We start from the raw sequence: 20,540 nt of genomic DNA on the forward strand, positions 1-20,540 counted from the left end.
TTCCTGCCAAGGCCAGCTGATGGAAATTTGCCTGTGGTAGAAGGTGAAGAGAAGCCCTGATGGCAGGATGGTGCACCCAGCCAAGATATATATGAGTCACAGAAATCCCCCAGTATGTCCAGGGACTGGGCCCAAAACAATTTCCATTGTATCAATAGAAGAGGTATTTTAAAATTCAAGAAGAGGAAATGTCTACAATGAGCTGGCAGTGTTTAGGAAGTGGTTTCTGTGCCAGGAAATCTCCCCCATCCTCTGCCACAAGAATACACACAATTTAGAGTGGCTCCCTCTTTAGATGCAATCCTAAATAAATAAAATAGGAAATAAGCCAAGTTGAACAGCAGAGACATACTTCTGAACAAGCACTGTTAAATTAGTTGAACTTAGCTCCCAACTGAGCTCACTTCCATATTCATTTCATTAGATTTTAAGTTCAATTTAATTTGCCTGAATTTAGTCAGACTGATTCATGATTATATGGCAGAAGTGGAAAATGATGAGGGCCAGTTCCTCAGTCTAGGATATCTTGAGAATTAGCACCTATTCAGCAGCCCACTGGTGCCAAAAAGCACTCAAAATCAGAAACAGAATTGACCAGAAGTCATTTCTGCTTTTTTACTTTTGTTTTGTTTTTTGTTTTGAATAATTTGGTGGCCACAACTATTTGGGGGGCTTTCAGTGGCTAGAAAATAATTGGGGCTGCATGTTGCCCATACCTGCCCTGAAAGATAATGAACAAAGTGACAGATAATGACTAATGACCATACAAATAATGACAATGACCAAATGTTTATGCTTTTCATCTACTACTGTCAGAGAGTTTTTGGTCCATTTTATTTGACAATGCATTAGCAAGATACAGATATCAAGAAATAAAACTGCATTTCTGACGTTAAACATGAACATACAGCAAAAAGAATAAATAGAAAGTGCATTTAAGAGTTCCACAAATATCCTCTTTTGCTATCTCAAAACCCTATTCCCACATGGAATGCCACTGAAACAAATGCAGTTCTCTGCAGGTTCAAGGGTCTATACCTGTGAGTTATCTGTTCATGAGAGTACAAGAGAATTCCTGGACCCTCGGTCAAAGCATTGTCCCTGATGTAAAGGGAGCGAGAAATTCCCATGCCATCCAGATATAATTCATGACATCACACTATTTGCATCTTTCTTTCTAAAGTGGAAAAATAATGAATGTATTTTGACATTATTATTATTTGTTATTTATTAACCAATTACTAATTGCAGAACACATGAAGGTCATAGTAGTGTCCATACTGAAAAGGCTGACATAGCATAGCTGTGTATTTGATATTCCTTAGGCCCGATATTAAAGAGTAACTAATATAATGAAACATAGAAAACTTGCTTTTCATCCATAGATTTCCCCAATCTCGGTGTAAATATATGTGTGCTTACCAATATTTATATACAGAAAATGCAGTTAGTGACACCACAAGATAATGCTGAAATTTTATGATCTGCGTCTTCAGTCCTGGATAAATTTGGACTATACCAGTTTTCATGATAGGGACATTATATCATGCAGTCAGTCACTTCCTTATCACATGGCCCAGACTATGAATATTTGCTCAGAAGGAAGTCACACTTTACTACTTGTGTACATACAGTATGTGACTGCAGCCTCAAAGTGTGATTTTGCACAGATTTATGTTGATGTGATTTTCATCATATGGATGAGCTTTTCAGGGACATGTCTATAACATCAGGATATTGTGTTCTGTTTTCAAGCACCCTTACTGGCAAATTCCATAAACATGTGCCTTAAGATAAACTTATAGCTCTGTAAGAATAGAGCTTATGTCCACACCAGTAGACATTCACTAGTGTAGTATAGCCATTTCCCCCATACAGCCTTCTGCACTTCATAAAAGACTCTTCAGAGTCTGGGGGATTTCCTAGCTCTCCTGAGCAGGTGTTGAGTGGTCCAGTGACTGTAAGGTTGAGAAGAATCACCGTTTCCCAGTTTCACAGACAGAATTAGCTCTGTGAGTGAAACATCAATATTAGATCGTAGTGCTATCTATTCACTTCACTGTTTGAGATTTTTAGGTGCAATAGGAATTCTGCTTTATCTGCCACAGCAGTAAGTATAGCAGCATGTGCTTTTTCAGTGCAACATACTTGATATGGTGCTTCAAGATGGTTCCAGTGAAATAAAATGCTAATCATTAAAAGCAGATACTTGAGCCTATAAGGAATTATTTTCAAGGCAATATACATTATGATTAGCAGAACACACCACCCTTCCACTTTCGTTCAGTGCTGGTGTATATACGTCTCCTATTTCCCGTTTATCAAAAAACAACAACAACAAAAAAAACCTAGTTCTGTCATCTCATGAATCTCCCCCAACAGCCCCCTGTCTAAGCAACAGCGTAAAAAAAAGGGCTTCAAAAACATTCAGATGCATGACATTCTTCAGAAACATTCAGGTACAGAGCTCATTAAACTGTAGCTCCCGGAATCCCTCTACCAGCATGAATGTTGTCCACAGTATTAAGTCAGAAATTCATGTCAACGATTTTATGTGATAAAATCACAGTATTAAGGAAAAGATTGATAGTAAATGGCTTGCACTGATGTTTATCTCAATTCAATTTATATTAGAATATTTAATCCTTTTCAAACAATTAGCACCTTTGCAGGACTGTCCCCATTTGTGGATTACTACTATTGCTAATTCACCTAATTAGTAACATTTTTACAGTGGCTGTGTAGGAACTGTTGCTAGGAATTTATCCTGCCATCAGTTGATACCCTGTCAAAGAATTAGCAGGCCTCCTAGGACCAAATCCAGTGCTGCACGAAGTCTAACCGAGACCTCAGGAAAGTTTTGTGTTTTTTTTTCCTAACCAAAAAATCCCGAACTCGGCTAACTGGCATGCTGTGGGATTCTGGGACTTGTGACCCAAAAGTACAATAATGTACAATAAATTTTCTGATTTCTGCTCTTATCCGTGTTGCCGCCTTCTCAAAGTCAAGGTAGGTGGCATGATTGAAATGGAGAGACAAGTACCATGAATTCCTTTATTAATATAATACATGCCAGCCATGAATCAGTTCATTTAGGATTGTCTTTATTGCACCTGCCCATGATTATGAGTCAGGTTCAGTAGTACAGCAGCCAAGGGAAGTACAGGAAAGGCAAGAGTCTTTCTCACCCAGTGCTCAGCCACTCCACAGCAGAAGTTAATGATGTAGATGGCTCAGTCTGAACTGGCCTTACAGTTGATCTAGATCATGGGGATAACATGTTTAGGGTAAGCACACCGAGTCATCAAGAAGTGGTATGAGGTGGACATGCCTTTAGATGCCATTGTTTTATAAATAATAAATAATAAAATGCCCTAAATGCTCACTACTCTATGCACTACTGTAATTTGGAAAGCCAACACTATGACTCTTTTACTGAGGTTTTGTTTTGAAAGTGGTGTCTTTAAACCCTTTGTTCCAATCCTTGGGTTTCTTCTGTATCTTTGCCTGAAGATGACCAGGGAGGAGCCGCCAACTTCTTACTTCACGGGGCTTGGCATCCACGGCTGTTTCTTCAGCAGCCTGGGGGTCATGGTGCACAGTCTGCAGTTTCTCAAGGAGCCAGTTTTGTCTGTTCACAGAATGCAGATGTTCCCCCAAATCATGCATAATTTGCATTTCACTTACAGACCTCTTCCTGTAATGAATGTGAATTTAGTGGGATTAAAAACAACCTGGCATGAAGAAAAACAATGCAAAGATCTGGCCATCTGCTATATGTGGAACCTATTCACAGAGGAACTGTAATTTTTCCAGGATCTCTTCCTTTCCTTTTGCTTTGTGAACCATGTGAATGATGAAAAATAACTTTCTTCAACAACAACAACAACTCAGAAATAACACCATCAGAGCTGGAAAAAACCAGCAATATTTGAAGAGCATAAATACTGCACCAATATTTAAGAGATACTTAGGTTTTTGGTTAAAATTTGTACAGTGGTGCCTCGCTTAGCGATGTTAATCCGTTCCGGAAAAACGCTAAGTGAAAACATCGCTAAGCGAAATTAAAAAGCCCATAGAAACACATCAAAACACGATTAATGTGTTCCTGTGGGCTTAAAACCTCACCTTTAAGCAAAAATCCTCCATAGCGATGCCATTTTCGCTGCCTCTTAAGCGAGGAAAAACAGTGGGCAGCCATTTTGTTTTCCCGGTGGCCATTTTGAAACCACTGATCAGCTGTTTAAAAAGGGTCGCTTTGCCATGATCGCTTCCCTGTGATCATCGCAAAGCAAAAAACCCCCATAGGGACCATCGCTAAGCGATCGCTTTTGCGATCGCAAAAACTCCATCGCTAAGCGATTTTGTCACTCAACAGAGCGATCGCTATGCGAGGCACCACTGTATCTATTATATAATACAAGCCAATGTTTTTATAATTTTGATGGTGTGAAGTAGTAGTAGTAGTAGTAGTAGTAGTTCTCCTGGTTGTGAGTATAAAGAGGAAAGAGGGGTCAGTAGCAGTTTTGCTCCTGAGTAAATGAGTATCCAAGAGAAGAGCCTCCCCCTGAACACCTTGAAACCTAGAGAGGCTCATATGAAGAGATGTGTTCCTTCAAGTTGTGTTTTGTGTTTGTGTTATGTTCATGGAAGAGGGGTGCATTTGGGGAACAACATACTGTACAGTACTCTAGAGTCAACATTCCATGCAACATTATTGTGACTTAATCTGCCCAGGCTCAGGAGAACTCATAAAACTGCAAATTGGAGATCATGGCAATTTCATCTTATGGACAACATATAATATAGCTGTACTTCTGATTAGCTAAACTGGGCAGCTGATCCTCTATGGCAGTGCTTCTCAACTTTGGATGCCCAGATGTTTTTGAACTACAACTCCCAGAAATCCTGGCCAGCCTAGCTAGTGATGAAGTCTTCTGGGTGTTTTAGTCAAAGAAGATATGGGAACCCAAGGCTGGGAATTACTGCTCTATGGGTTCATATTAATATGGAATATAATGAGATTTACTTCAAAGTATGCTTAGGAGGACAGGGCTATTAACTGATGGAAATCCTGTTGCACAGCTCTGCATGTTCAATGGGATTGACAGCAATGGTAGCAAATTGCCACTGGTTAGAGGCTTTCTTTGGCATTTTCAGGGTGCATGCAACTTTGTTATGTTTTCTACAAGTTGCACCCCACAATCATCAAAGGAAGCCTGTAATCAGTGGCAATTTGCTACTGCTGCTGTCGTTCCCATTGCACACATAGGGCTTCACAACAGTATTTCAGCCCATGAACGGTCTTGGGAAGATATTAAGAATTAAGAAGTAGCTGTAAATAATGGTATTTTGCTTAAAGAAGTTACCAATAGGGACTGAGATAAGCACGTATTTTTAAACAACACCTATAATCTTACAAAATTAGTATAGCAATATATACTTACATCACAGCTTTTCCACCAGAATTTGTGATGAAACAGATTGCATATAAAATGACTGCAGTTTTTACCAAGACTCTGGTTGATGCCATGTTAACTATAAGAGATGAATTAGAATCTGTCAATCCACATTCTCATGGTTGAATTGGGTTAATCAAATTGACACATTAACTTGAACACTACACACAAACAAAAATGATCCAGATCATTTGAAAGGCTGTCATACAGAAGAAGGGCAAGATCTGTTCTCTATCATCTCAGAGTGCAGGAGACGCAACAATGGGCTCAAGTTAAAGGAAGCCAGATTTCGGTTGAATATCAGGAAAATCTTCCTAATTATTAGAGCAGTAACACAGTAGAACCAGTTACCTCAGGTGCTGGTGAGTGCTCCAACACTGGAAGCATTCAAGAAAAACTTGGATAATCACCTGGCAGATATGCTTTGATTGTATTCCTGCATTGATCAGGGGGTTGGACTTGATGGCCTTGTAGGCCCCTTCCAACTTCACTTTTCTATTATTCTGTTTTTAAAAGGATTTTTTCTCATGTTATCTGAACAGATGATGACACAGAGAGTCAACCTGATTTTGCTGGCAACTATCTGTAACCATGGAGTTTCATAATAATTTTTAGATTTATCCAGTATAAATGATTGTCTATCATATCTACATTCCCTATGAGGGTACTGTTGTAAGCTTCCTTAGAACCCTGCACAAAATTTAAACAATGTAAAATGATTGAAATACCAAATCATTGATCTTGTACCGTAGCTTCAAGTATACCGTCTTTTACTGTCGTTTTACAAACACTATTTTACCATAGAGTCACACCCATTTTTAGTGTATATTAAGTCAGATGTGAGGAACTTCTAGATGGGGGCTCCAGGTGGACTTCTGGGACTTCAAGGGCCACACTTGCTTCTGTGATCCCCACCTTTCAAAACAGATTTCTTTAAGGTTAAGTTGAAAAAGCCACTTCCTTCCCTTTAGTGGCAGATGGAGCAATTTTGGCTTTTTGGCTGCCCTAGAGCTCTTCTAACGAGCCCCCTCACAACAGTTGTGGGAGCAAAATATGGCAAAATATCCTCTATGCCTATCGGTGCAAGCCACTTTTTTGAGCAGTTAATTTTTCTAAAAAAAAAAAGGGGGGGAAGCATGGGAATAGGGGTGCTAGGCTGCATTTTGCTGAATTTTGCTGAATCCCTGATTTAAGTGGTCCAGATACTACCCCTGGCTAATCTTGAAATGCAGTAGATGTAATGCACTGCAAGGGGAAAGAGGGGGAATCTCTACTGCCAGCAGTGCCTCTTTTGGTGTTGGATGGACAGCATTGGGATGCCTGAAACATTGCCTTCTTTACTCAGGCCAGAGATGCTTTTCTAGTACAGCATTCTGTTTTCGGCAATGGACAGCTGGATAGCTTTAGAAGGACACGGATAGGCAATTGCCTTCCCCATTGTCTTCCAGCATAATGTATCTGTGAACATTGAAATTACATTTTGCATTTATGATTAAAAATTACTGATAGTGGTTTTAGGAACTCTCTCAACATGAGTACACTTTTTTTTTCCCAAAAAGCCATCCAAATTAATAGCTACCAACATGTTTTGTAAGATGAATTTCAGAGGTTAGTTATTCATTGAGTAAAGAACTATTTATTTTCCCAGTTTTGAACTTTGTGCCAGTAACGATTTCTGGATTTTCCGTGTATATCTAAAATTGAATCCAATTGACTTAAATAATGATCATTTTAATAATACTGGCTGAATGAACGTGTGCAGAGTCCAGTATACACTGAAGTAATCATATTATTGCAACTACATATTTTTAGCTTGCAAGCCAGGTCCCATTTGTTACACACAACTGCTTCACCACTTTTGGCACATTGGCAGGTACATTATCTATAGTAAGTGTACATCAGAGGAGATAACTCTGGGACATTCCAGTCCAACTACAAATGGAAGTTGTGGTGGGAAACTAGATGGCAAAGCTATCCACAACTCATATCCTGAATTCTGAATATACCTGCTCGCACCATATTATCTGCCTTTCACTTTCTAGAAATTAATTTAGATCATAAAGCAGGGATGGCAAACCTTTGACACCCCAGATGTTTCGAACATCTAAGAAAACAATCTGAGTCCATCTCTGAGTCCAGCTTTAATGTTTGTGATACTAAATTGACAGTAAAACACCTGAAGATTTCATTTATGCCTTTCAGATGAATAAATATTTTGTAAAACTTCTAAGTAGAATGCTGCAGCTTTTTTTACAATTACTGTACTCTATATTATTTTTATTGTTGCAATATAAGAACACCTACAGTTTAGGAGCTTGGTTATCTTTTATGAAATGCTATCCACATTCATGTGAGCATTTAAAAAAATCAATTAATCAATAGAGTCCCACCTAGGTGCAATGTTTTGTTTCCCAGATAGATTTTAAAAGCTGCTGCTTAAATTAGCTGCTTAAACTCTGCCATTCATTATTTTCAAATAATTGTTGATTGCACAGTCCGATGGTGGAAGAAAATAGCATTTTAAAAAATCAGTCAGTTCTAAATTAAAATAGAAGTTTCTTACCAAAGTTTCTTCCTTCAGATAATACCAGCAGCTTACAGAAGTCGATTGTCTGCTTAATTGCTGTAGAAGACTCCTTAAATATAACTTTAAAATAGAACTTCTCTAAGTAACTAAGGAGCCCTTTTATTGTCTCAGTTGATGTCACTTTCAAACACACCCCCTGACCCTGATGTACCACCCATCATGTGCTTTTGTTAATGGGGCATTGAAAGAAAAGAAAGGTTTAGGACAAAATGCAGTAACCTGGGTAACTTCAAAGAGTTTGACTTTCAGGGAATCTAAGCTTAGGGTTGAAGAAAAATGCATATAATGAAATTATGTCATTGGGTTAATTAATTAATGATCAGTTTTAAATGTTAATGAGTCCATAGATGACTAAAAACAGTGACATTTCTGAGTGCATTACGGCTGCCAATAAAATAAAAGGCAGGTTGCTGTGTTCTTTACCTAACATCCCTGACTTCATTAAGTTCGGCCTATTTAAATTTGAAAAAAGGAAAAGTTCCATAGGTGTCCCAACAACCATTTTGACACTGAAAATTAATCTTAAGTACACACCACAATCCTGCAGCCTGACCTACAGCCTGATTGATTACTCACAATGTGACATCAGCTTAACCACAAGTGCAAATTTTGTTCTGAAAGGGATGAAATCATGCTGCTGTTCCTGCAATATAGGAAACCATTTTGTTTTCAAATTCTATTTTCCTTTTCCTTCTGAAAAGAAAATAGACATGCAGAATTGTGATTGGACTAGATTTTTCATCTGATTTTTTTTCATCTAAAATCATAAATCTGTAATTATGTTAAGCAAGCGGATTCACCCCTATGCCTGGAACAATTTGTGCATCATAACAGATTTAAAAATTATTCAGAAAGCTGCTACCTCTCTCTTCTCTGGGTGTTATCGTAATATGAGCATACTGGAAAAATATGAGGAATATGTCTTCCTCGGTATCTAACTGGTAAGGGATGTTTGGAGTTTTGGGGAGACTTTTGGCAGTTTTTATTTGCTTGCTTTTCTTTTCAGCAAGAGATTTTGTCTTACTTGAGTCACCTGTGTATCTTGAAGGAATGTTCTTCAGCGTACCTGCTGCTTGCTTCTGGCAGAGAGGTTCTTCAGTGGATTAGCTGATAGGTAGTCTTATTTCACTGGAGAGACTAGATTTTGAAGGCTACTCACTGTTATTCTATGGTATATGCTGACAAATTAATTGTGGATATAAATTACAATACAGTATTTGTTTCAATAACGTGAAACTACACACTAAATGAAAAGAATGGGTTTTGAGCTGGGAATTAGGTCACTCAAATAATATGCTTGAATGAATTGTGCAGATAGTTTCCTTTTTATAGAATTTGTGGGGGAAAAACACAAACCACACTGTTTGGGCTAAAGTGAAACATGCTGCTATCTTGCTCATCATTTCAAAAGCCATCTTGAAGTAGCTTCTCTGTTCAGTAAAATAGAATTCATCAGTATGCTTTATAAAAATCTAAAATTTTGTTTTCTACTTTATGGTGTATGCCTTATGCATATTACGTCTGTGAACATTCAGGATTACATGCAGTCATAACTACAGTAAAGAAGACTTGATATGGGTAATTTCAGCTACAGTAGTGTAAATGCAATCTGTAAACCTGTCCGACTTGGATTCCAGATTGTATGAATATCTATGTACATATAGCTGTACCCTGCTGTAGATGTTAAGCAAGGAACACAGAGATATCAAGAGACAAAGCAAATTGGTGCTATTGTTGTCAGGGGGTGCTAATTGGTGCAAGTCTGTCCCCACTATTCATTCAGTCATCAGTAAGTAGATCATTGTTTCAGATTAGGAGTTGTGTTTGGAAAACCTTATAGAGGACCCAAGGACAGCAAAGGCTATTGATAATGGATCAGAAACACAGTGTTTGACAGGAAAGAATGCTGAGGGCTGGAAAGATACATGAAAGATAAGAGAGGTAGAGAAGTAAAAGATCAAGCTGCTGTTGTGTCAAGGGTGTACTTGGCTGAAAATTCAGCCTTCACAGTTCCAAGAAGGAATGTGACATGAACATAGCTGATCACACATCGTATCTTTCATCATTGCATATTGATTGATTGATTGATTGATTGATTGATTGATTGATTGAAACAAATCTTGCACCTGTTCCTTTTTAATAGTCTAAATTTTGTAATACTACATGGAAATATACAACAACTGTATAAAGACAATTGCCTATCATATCAAATCAAATATAGGAGTCTGGGTGTGTGGAGCTTCTGAAGGACAGAGATGTAGGATGAAGATACTGGTGTCATGTTATAGAAGAAAAAGCTTGCCACAACCTTTTCTGCTATAGAACTGAATCAGGCATATAACTCTCCTTCCATGACTTTCACACATGGCCGCAAAGCATGAAGAAACATTGTAGTCATGGCTCCAGTAAGAATGACGCATGGACATGCAATGGTGCAATTATCAAGTTATCTATTAGGGAACAGGTCATGTTGTTGTAAATTTCTTCTCTTGTACATCAGATGTAAATACAGTACTCTTACAACCCTTTTGTCAAGGTCTTAGAGATTGTATTAGTTTTTAATACATGTTTCCTCGGTTTTGCATAGTTTTACCTGTATAAACTCACTTACAAAAGGCTCTGTATTTAAATCCCTCCTTATCTGAGCATGCCAATAATTCCAATTACTTATAGAAATCCTGTATAATTTAAAAGAGAAAAATGGTGTAGCAGTGCATAGGTTTAGCGCTGTTACTCCTTGATCGTATCAGTGAGAAAGCCTAGGTAATGTTTACTAATAGTGGAATAGCCTGGATAAGGGAGGAGGAGTAAGTGGTGACACACTGGATGGTTGTGGTGAGGCAAACATTCTAAATGTGTCTAGGAATGTTTCTGTCCTGACCGAATGGAGCTTTGAAGGAACAATCAGCAAAGCCTTTAGATCTCCATTTGATTGACGTGAGTTCTGTCTTCTTAAATACCTCAGCAGCATGCCTTGCCAATAATGTAACCAACATGACAGAGCTTCAGGTGTCTGTTTAGGTCTCAGTAGTAGCTAAATGACCCTTTTCTCTGAATAATAAACACTTACAAAAGGTCTCTTGTGCCTAAAATGGTGCTGGTGAAAAAAGTTTGGATAAGAACTGCGATTGGACAATGCATTTGGTTATTAGAAGCAGTTGGTCATTTTGATCTGCAGAGTGACTGCTGGCATCAATGGTTTTTATTAATCACCTTGGTTTTTATAAACAAAACAAAGAGCAAAGAAGGCCAGCAAAGCCTGTCTTTGTTTTATCAAACAGGCATGTAGGAAGCTTACCTTATATCCAGTCAATTATACATTAGCCCAATATTATATACTGTGAGTGTCAGATTTGTTATCTGATCCCCTTAACCTCAGATACTTAGTGACTGATGCTGGGACCTTCTATATCTGAGATATGTGCTGTAGTCCCTCTCCCAAGTGGTAACTCCTGGCCATACCTTGCTCATACTTATCGTTCTTTCCAGCATGTATGGTTGGAGACTATCAGAACATGTTGCCTGAGTACTTGCCCCACTTCAAAGGTAGTTGTAAGAACTTTTTAACATTCCCTACTAGTATTAAGTTGTACTGTATATCATAACTACCTCTCCAACAGCTATTTATTCTGACATTCTTGTTAGGTTCTCTGTTCATACAATGATGGTCCTTCAAGAAGGCATAAATGGTACAAGATGAGTGTCAGTAATGCAATGGGAGAACATAAAGAGCACGTGCAGTACGTTAACTGGCCAAAACAAGACAAAGTAAAATAAAATAAAATAAGACAACAAGAACATTGTAGCACCTTAAAGACTAATTTCTATATTTTAGTGTGAGCTTTTGTCTGAGAAAGTGGACTTGTCCATTAAAAACTCACATTAAAATATAGCAATTAGTCTTTAAGGTGCCACAATGTTTTTGCCTTCTTTATTTTTTCTTCTTTTGTTTTAGCTTGATATGCTAGCACAGACTAACATGTCTACTCCTTCTAAAACCGCAGTACACTTCCTTGAATTGCACGTCTTTGAGAAGCACAGTTTTGATTATGATACAGTTTTCCTGTATGTACATGTATATATTCCAATAAACAAATATTCAAGAAATAGTCAAGAAATACTGTGCTGCTATTCATCTCCAGGACATGGGTTGAGCAAGGTAAGTCTTGGACTTACCAAGCCCCCTGTTGTTTGTTAGTGGTGCAGCAGACCCAGAGCTGATGGTGGCGGCCTGGCTGGTCTCCTCTCCTGGCATGGTAGCTCCATGAGGTGGCTGGGGAGGGTGCTGGGGCATCCAGGGAGGCTGATGCGAGTCAGGACAGGTTTGTGTGTGTGTGAATTACCTGTTATTGCTTTGTAGTTTCACTTTTGGAGCATAAGAATTATACATGAATTTTGAACTGCATGGGGGTCTGGTGCCCCTAATGCTAGCACTCTTGAAGAGAGAAGTGTATGTTCGTTGGGCATATTTGATACAGTGGACCCTTGACTTACAGACGGCTTGACTTACAGACTTTTTGAGTTACAGACTTCTCTGGCCGCAAAATTTAGGTTTGACTTGCAGACTGAGATTTGACTTACAGACCAGAAAAAAATCAAAATGGAACAAAAACGGCCCGTTACGGGATTAATCGGTTTTCAATGCACTGTAGGTCAATGGAGACTTGACTTACAGACTTTTTGACTTGAGAACCGCCTTCTAATACGGATTAAGTTCTCAAGTCAAGACCCCACTGTATATTGATCAGAACTGATGAGGATTGTTTTCTCTTATATTCTGAATTTACAAATAAGGGTAAAGTCAGTTTTTAAAAAGACTAAAATGAAATTCTCAACCATCTCTAGTATTGCATGCGTCATGTTTTGAAGACTGATTTGTAACATACCAGCTTCTGCTCTCTGCATGCCTTTTCACTCCTTGTTTGCATAGAGTTTCATATGGCATTACATCGTTGTTTGGAAGCCTAAATGGGGAATCCTAGTTACCTCATCTCTCGCTAATGAGAAGAATCTGAGGCTTGATGGAACTGCTTAGAGGAATGCAGTTAAGAAAATGAACTTCTTCTTATTTGCTCTCCATGACATCCCTCTGCAATCAGAGATGGAAAAGCCACAGTGTACTGAGAGTGACAAAAGCATTGAGATCCTATACAATCTCCTTGTTAAATATTTTGTATTATCCAACTGTATGGATTAAGGATTTGCGTTCAGGTCTGTCCAAACATAGGGACATGCTTGTCTATTAAATACATATAAAACAAATAGAAATTATTGGTTTGTCATAGCAGTTGAATAGTTAATAATTTATAATTTGCTCATACCACAGAATTGATATGCATGGTGTCAGGGGCACTCCTACCATTGCGCCGAATGAGGTAGCTGCTCCAGGCAGCAAATGGTGAGTAGTGGGCAGTGCCAATTATGTGTCAGGTGTGCCACATAACCTGCCATGCTCCCCTTCTCCACTAAACTGGATAATTACTGCCTAGCCTCAAATATTCCATTCTTGGGCAAGACTCAGGATCATATGGTGGTTTTGTAGCTCCAGGGGCTCCTTGATGATTATCTGGATGGATTATCTGGATCCATTTCAATCTCACTTCATGTTTGGTTATGGGATGGAGATAGTGTGGTTACCTTAGTGCAGTGGTCAGGGAACAGGGGTAAACTACCCCAAATGGAGTAAAAATGAAAATCCTGGAGGTAATGAGGACACGACCCTAACCCCCTTCTCTCCTCCTCCTCCTCCTCCTCTTCTACCCTGAGGGGGGATCTCCAGCTGCCCGATCTCCTCCTTCCCGCATCTTTCTCCGGCCCGGCTGCAACCGAGCCATGGTGGATGGCGGTGGGTGACAGGCCCCAGTCAGTGGCATATGGCAGCCAAGGCAGCGGTGGCGAGGTGGCCACCCATGGCAGAGGGCGAGGCGGGGGCGAGTGGTTGGAGCACCCCGGCTAGGAGGAGCCGCTCCTTCCAGTGCCTGGAGAGGTGAATTGTGGCAGAGGGGGGCATGGCCGTGACAGTGGCCCAGGCCAGGATCAGCCTCCCAGTGCCGGGACACCACCGCCACTTCACACCCCATCCCTGTTCCCGGAGGAGCCCACTGGACAGCAGCGGCACTCACCCAGCCACATGGCTTCCCTTGGCAACACTTCCATGTTGCCCGGGTGGGCCTGGCGCAGCCTCTTGGCTTCCGTGCAGCAGCTGTCATGGTGCTTTGACAGCAAGGCTTGCAGGAGCCCTGATGCTGAAGCCCGATGCAGCCGCCCCAGTGAGCAGCCGCTGGAGCTGGTGCCGGAGCGGGAGGCAGTGTCGGGCGCCCCCAGCACACAAGCCACATGCTGCTCTTCAATGGTCACCCAGGGGCCACCTGCCGGTGGAGAAAGAGAGCTGCCCCCGTGTGGCCAAGGACTGAGTGTGGCCCCGCCAGGTGGTGGTGGAGGAGGAGGTGGCTCAGGTGGCGAGGCTGTGGTGGTGACGCTCGACTGGCCGCGTGTGACCAAGACGCACGTGACTGACATCCTTCCTTTCAAATCAAGGGGGTAATGTCAACGTATATAAATTTTTTAGGGGGTAAAAGGTAAAAAAGTTCCCTGACCCCTGCCTTAGTGGATGACCTGCACTGGAAACTAGAAGGGCGGGGTGTGTCACTCTTGGTTCTGTTGGACCTCTCAGTGCCCTTCGATACCATTGACAATGGTATCCTTCTCGGTTGTCTCTCTGGGATGGAACTTGGGGGAACTGTTTTAATGGCTGCAGCCATTTCTGAAGGGATGAGCTCAGAAGGTGCTGCTGGGAGTATCCTTGGCCAACTAGTGTCTATGGTATCCCTCAGGATTCTGTTTTGTCCCCCATGCTATTTCACATATATGCGAAACTGCTGGAAGAGATTGTCCAGAGTTCTGTGGTTTGGTGCCAACTGTTTGCAAATGTTACCCAACTCTATTTCTCCTTTCCATCCAATTTTGGAGAAGCTGTTCTAGTCCTAAAGCAGTGTTTGTTGTCAAACTGGAGTGGGTGAGAGCAAACAAACTGACAGAGGTGCTCCCTGGCTTTTGAAAGATGGATCAAGGAACAGGGATTCAAACTATGCTGGATTGGCTTACTCTCTCTTGAAATGTCACATGCTCCTACATTCACCCCTTAGCCTGCAAGCTGTGGTACCAACAGTGGTCAATGATACACTTGCACAGCTAAAACTAGTGTGCCAGCTATACCCATTCTTTGAGATGTCTGATCTAACCATAGTGGCACATTATCTTAGTTCGCCCCCTTTGAAATTGCTGAAATATGCTCCACGTGAGTCTGCCTTTGGAAAGTGTTCAGAAACTCCAGTGGGTCCAGGAAGACTCTTGATCACAACTGGTTAGAGGGACAGTAAGAATTCTTAAGATAGTTTGACTCTCTGCATTTCTAAGCAGAGTTCAAAATTTTGGCCTATAAACTTGTAAACAACATTGGTCCAGGTTGCCTTATGGACCATATCTCCCCATTTGAGTCTCCCAGGGTTTAAAGATTTTTGGGGGAATGTCTTTTTTTCAGTCACAAGTCCTCTTGGTATAAACATGATAGAGAGTCTGTGGCTGCTCCCAGGTCATGGGACTTACTTCCTTAGAAAACCAGACTGGCTCACTCTTTGCTGTTATTCTGCTGGCAGGCAAAGGCCTTTCATTTCAGAAGGTTATGTCCAAATGGATTTGGTACATTGTGGCACTGAAAGGGATAACAGAGAACCTTCTCTCCTGTATTTGCATTTACTCTACTATTTTAATTTGTTAAATATATATTTTCTTTTTGATGCAGTACTATTCTAGATGGACAAGATACATTTGTAGTATTATGTGTACCATGCATTGCTGTTGTGCTTTGTAACTTTATTTATTTATTTAAAAAGGAAAGTTGCTATGGCCTGCTGAATGATGGTGATGGGAAGAGTTGGGGAAGGGTTTGAGAAAGGCAGTGTCATTAATGGAAAGGGAGACAAGCTGAAGTGATCCAAGACCAGTCTAGACTTTTCTAATGAAAGAAAAAGTGCTGATCAGTGTGAATGGAAGGATCACTCAAGTGAGAGATAAAACATGATCCAGACCACTGCAACTTCCCCCATCTGGACATGGCCAGACTTTTAAGAAGTAAATTACTGCTGAGAAGGGGTTTTAATAGGGGAAGGCTTTACTGGGGTTTTATTTAATTTTTTCCCTTAATGATTGATATGTCTTTTTAATATTGTAATTGGTTGTTTTTAACTGTTTTAATACTACTCTGTTAAAAAAAATTGTAAGCTGTTTATATCCCTCTGATGAGATAAAGGCAGGGTATAAACAAAACAACAGAACAGAACAAAGCCCAGCAGAGCAAAATAGGTAGGCTTCTGTCCTCTTATGCCAGGAAGGAAGCTGTCCTGTTCTGTTTCCAGCTGAAGAAGTCTGCTTCCAATCTGGTTGGAAGCAAGTGGGGAAAGGGACTGTTTTGTGCTTTGGCTCAGCCAGAAAAATAGCAGGAGCCAATCTGAGAACAGTTCTATCAAATATGAACCTCAACATCTGCTGTTGCCTTCTCAAAACCTATGCCAAAATTGTGTGCTGTTTTTGTACAGTGTGTGTCTCTAAAACCTGATTTTTGTTCCACATCTCACAAAGCTCTGCTTTTGATGCATGTTGCTACATATTGTATGTGAGGTACATGGAGAACAGCCAAAGCTAAGTGCCTTGAATTGAGCTTGGACTCAAGTAGACAACCAGTCCAATATTTGCCAATATTGAATTCAAGATGTATATCCTATTTAGCACTTTTATCAGTGAAATCCTAGTGTATATTCAAACTATGTCATGCCAGCAATGTCCACTGACTTGTAAAAGCCAAGTTTATTCTTCTTTTTCTAAGCTTATTTATTTATTTATTTATTTATTTATTTATTTATTTATTTATTTATTTATTTATTGTATTTGTACCCTGCCTATCTGGTCAAACGTCCACTCTAGGCAGCTAAAGTGGGGTTATTAGCCGCTTCAAAGCAACCCACCTCCTTCTGGTGCTGAGTAAAACTATCTTTATTTGGGTTTTTAATTCTAATTGTCTGGCTTCAGCCTCAGCTCTTTCTCTTTCTATTTCAACTCTCGCTTTGATTTCTAGCTCTTTTAATTTAAATTCTTGTCAGAGTCTCCATTTTTCAAACTCCTGGGAGGTTGAAGCATCGTCTCTCCCCGAGGCACCCTCCTGAGTCTCATTCTCATTCTCCTGTCCCTCAGCTAGGGGAACTTCATTTCCCTCCATTTCCTGAGGTAATTTGGGTTGTGCCTCTTCAGAATCAATTACCTCCCTCATTATCCTTTTATTTCTTTTAGTAGGCATCTGTATGTTTATTTATTTAGATAAGTTGGTTTATTTTACAGAGAGTTAGTAGTCAGGCCTCTTTTTAAATACTTTTTCCTTTCTGAGTTACAGTTACTCTGTAGCTTTCCTTCGGCAGCCAAGGATTGCTACACTGTTTTTCTTTGGTCTCTTTTCTTGTCTCCAGACACAAAACTATTTCTAAGAATTTTTCCAAGGCTCTGTTGGTTCCTGTCCCTCAGATCTGTTTCCCACCCTGGCTTCTGCTTTTTGTCCACCAGCGCTCCCTATAGTCTTGGAGCCTTGGATCCAAAGCTAGCGCACTTGTCTATTCAAATCCTGAGGTAAACCTCCCACAGAAATTTTTCCTTCAGAGTCTTTCCCTACCTTAGTCCCCCCAAGATCTGCATTTAGGAGCCTCACTACTCACCCACTCCCTTCACAACACATATTTCCCTGACTAACAGGTATCTTTGACTCAGGAAAATTCACTTTTTTCCTTTGGCCTTACTGGACTCTTATTCGAATCGCGCCACTGGTCACCACTTTGTGATGTCCACCCCGTGCCCTGTTTGTTTCCCACAAACCACAGGTCCACACTGGTGACGTTCTTTCGCTGCCACCAGTGGATTTCTTTTATCCACAATGTAAATTATTTTACTCAAACAGTGGCTCCCAACAATTGAAAGTTTTTATTAAAGTTACAGGTGTTCTTTATTTATTTACTCAGAATCACAATCATTGAAATGTCTTTTGTTTACTTATTTGCAATTTAACGAGCTTATGTATTCACTTGTTACAACTCTCACTTCTAACTCTAACTATTTAACTCTTTCTGCAAATCTCTCTATCTCATTTCTCTCATTCTCTCTAAGTGATTCTCCCTAACTAACTGACACCTCTGACTAACTCTCAAGACTCTGCCTACTACAGAGGGGAACAGAGGGTTTTATTTGCGATAAAAGCAGCTGAGAGTGAGGAAGCGGAATTACCCTTCTGGGAGGGTAGAGGGGAAGTAAAATACAACCCAGAGGAGGTAAAGATCAGTCCTGCACTCACCCAAGACCAGCAGCAAGAACTAAAAATGCTGCTTAGTAAATATCAACAGGTGTTTTCCAACAAGCCGGGGATAGTGAAGGGAGTGATGCATCGGATCCACACAGGGGATGCACCCCCGCAGGCAGTATCCCCATACTGAGTAACGGGACCCTATAGGGACAAGGTGCGGAAGGAGCTGGACGAGATGCTTAGGGAGAACATAATCGTCCCCTCTTCTAGTCCTTGGTCCTCTCCGATAGTCCTTGTGGACAAGCCTGATGGGAGCATTAGGTTTTGTGTTGATTACAGGAAATTAAACCGCGTAACCACTCCTGATGCCTACCCAATGCCCAGGCTAGACAACCTGATTGAAACCATAGGGGGTTGTCGGTTCATCTCATCATTGGACCTGGTAAAGGGATATTGGCAATTAAGAATTGATCCCAGGGATCAAGAAAAGACTGCCTTTTGCAGCCCTTTTGGTCTCTATGAGTTTCGAGTCCTGAGCTTTGGTCTCAGAAATGCACCAGCCACATTCCAAAGGCTGATGGACCAGACCTTGGCAGGGCTCAGTGACTTTACTGTGGCCTACATTGACGACATAGGGATCTTCAGTAATACCTGGGAAGATCACCTGATACACCTGGAATTAGTGCTGCAGAGGTTAAGTGCAGCAGGGCTAACAGTAAAGGCCAGCAAGTGTCAGCTGGGTAGCCCAGAGATAAAATACTTGGGTCACATGGTAGGGGGAGGAGTGATAAAACCCCTAGAGGCCAAAATAGAAGCCGTTCGTGATTGGCCCAGACCCAACACCAAGAAAAAAGTCAAATCATTTCTTGGGTTGGTGGGCTACTACAGAAAGTTCATCCCGAGGTTTAGCGAGATTGCGGCTCCGCTGACCGATCTGACGAGGAAGAAGACTGATGACAGCATCCCGTGGACCAGCGACTGTGAGGAGGCGTTCCAGAGGTTGAAGGAGGCGTTAATCAACTATCCAGTGCTGCGTGCTCCAGACTTCGACCGGGAGTTCATCGTCTACACCGATGCGTCTAACAGCGGGGTAGGAGCAGTTCTTTGCCAGGAGGATGAGAATGGTGACCAGCATCCAGTGTCCTACCTGAGTAGGAAACTTCAAAAAGGTGAGAGACATTTGGCAACCGTGGAGAAGGAGTGTTTGGCCATAGTCTACGCGATCCAGAAGGCCAAGCCTTACATCTGGGGAAGACATTTTGTTCTGTGCACTGACCATTCACCACTGCAATGGTTAAAGACAATGAAAACCCACAATAGTAAACTTATGAGGTGGGCTTTAAACCTGCAAGACTATGACTTTGAAGTGAAGGTGGTCAGAGGGTCAGTGAACTGTGTTGCTGACGCCTTGTCAAGAAGACCTGAAGAATGAAGACGGCGAAAGAAACATGGACTATGTATATATATTGATGACAAAAAGTTAAATGTACCTGTTTTTTGAACTTGGTTTGTATGAATAAAGGTAAATTGATGTAATGTATATGGTAAATGTTTAAATGCCTAATTGCTATGGTTAACTTAGAATGTAAGTATAAGTAAGTATGATATTGTATGTATAACTGTTGTTGTGTGTTTTATCCAGGTTGTTTTTTGGGAAAAAGCACCTTAGCTTTCCCCCTACAAAACAACTTATAAAGAGGGGAGGTGTGACAAACCCAGACCTACTGGGATCTGCCACACGTTAACTAAGCTGCCACCAACCATTCCCTATAAGAAGTCACACCGACCAGGGATGGATTTTTAACAAATAAAAGAACAAGGTTTATTTAAACAACACACAGGGAAAATAAAATGATCAGGTGAATAAGATATAGTAACGTGGCTTAGTCTCATTCATACATGCATACAGTTTGGTTCACACAGAACCCTTAACTTGAAGCACAGACCCCGAACCTATCAGTTCTGGCTAACCAACAGACACCTGAACCTATCAGGTTGGTACTGACACACAGTAGTACCCTGTCTGACACACAGACTCCCACACCAGCTTCTTCTTCCCAGCTGCTGCTTCTTCACATCCCAGCGTCTCAACTTCTCCACACACGCATCACATATATATACAGTACAGCCCCTCCTCCTGATGTCCCGCCTTCCACTC

At 40.8% G+C, this 20,540-nt stretch overlaps 1 protein-coding gene across 1 annotated transcript; it reads right to left on the bottom strand.

Moving 5' to 3' along the window:
• Positions 1 to 2,975: 2,975 nt before the first annotated feature.
• PTH (parathyroid hormone) lies at positions 2,976 to 5,563 on the bottom strand. Its single transcript, XM_020797187.3, has 2 exons — positions 5,448 to 5,563; positions 2,976 to 3,697 (listed from the first exon to the last, which is right to left on the bottom strand). Exons 1-2 carry the CDS (start codon positions 5,531 to 5,533, stop codon positions 3,433 to 3,435), a joined length of 351 nt encoding a protein of 116 aa, XP_020652846.2. The 5' UTR covers positions 5,534 to 5,563; the 3' UTR covers positions 2,976 to 3,432.
• Positions 5,564 to 20,540: the final 14,977 nt, after the last annotated feature.

This window comes from Pogona vitticeps, chromosome 1 (genome assembly GCF_051106095.1).
Source record: "Pogona vitticeps strain Pit_001003342236 chromosome 1, PviZW2.1, whole genome shotgun sequence".
NCBI lineage: Eukaryota > Metazoa > Chordata > Lepidosauria > Squamata > Agamidae > Pogona > Pogona vitticeps.

What these genes read in the sequence shown, in the direction of transcription:
- PTH (XM_020797187.3), bottom strand. Translation starts at nt 5,533, where the DNA reads ATGGCATCAACCAGAGTCTTGGTAAAAACTGCAGTCATTTTATATGCA. An exon ending in TCTGGTGGAAAAGCTGTGAT is followed by an intron (nt 3,698 to 5,447) that starts GTAAGTATATAT and finishes CATTCATTACAG; the next exon opens with GAAGAGGTCTGTAAGTGAAA.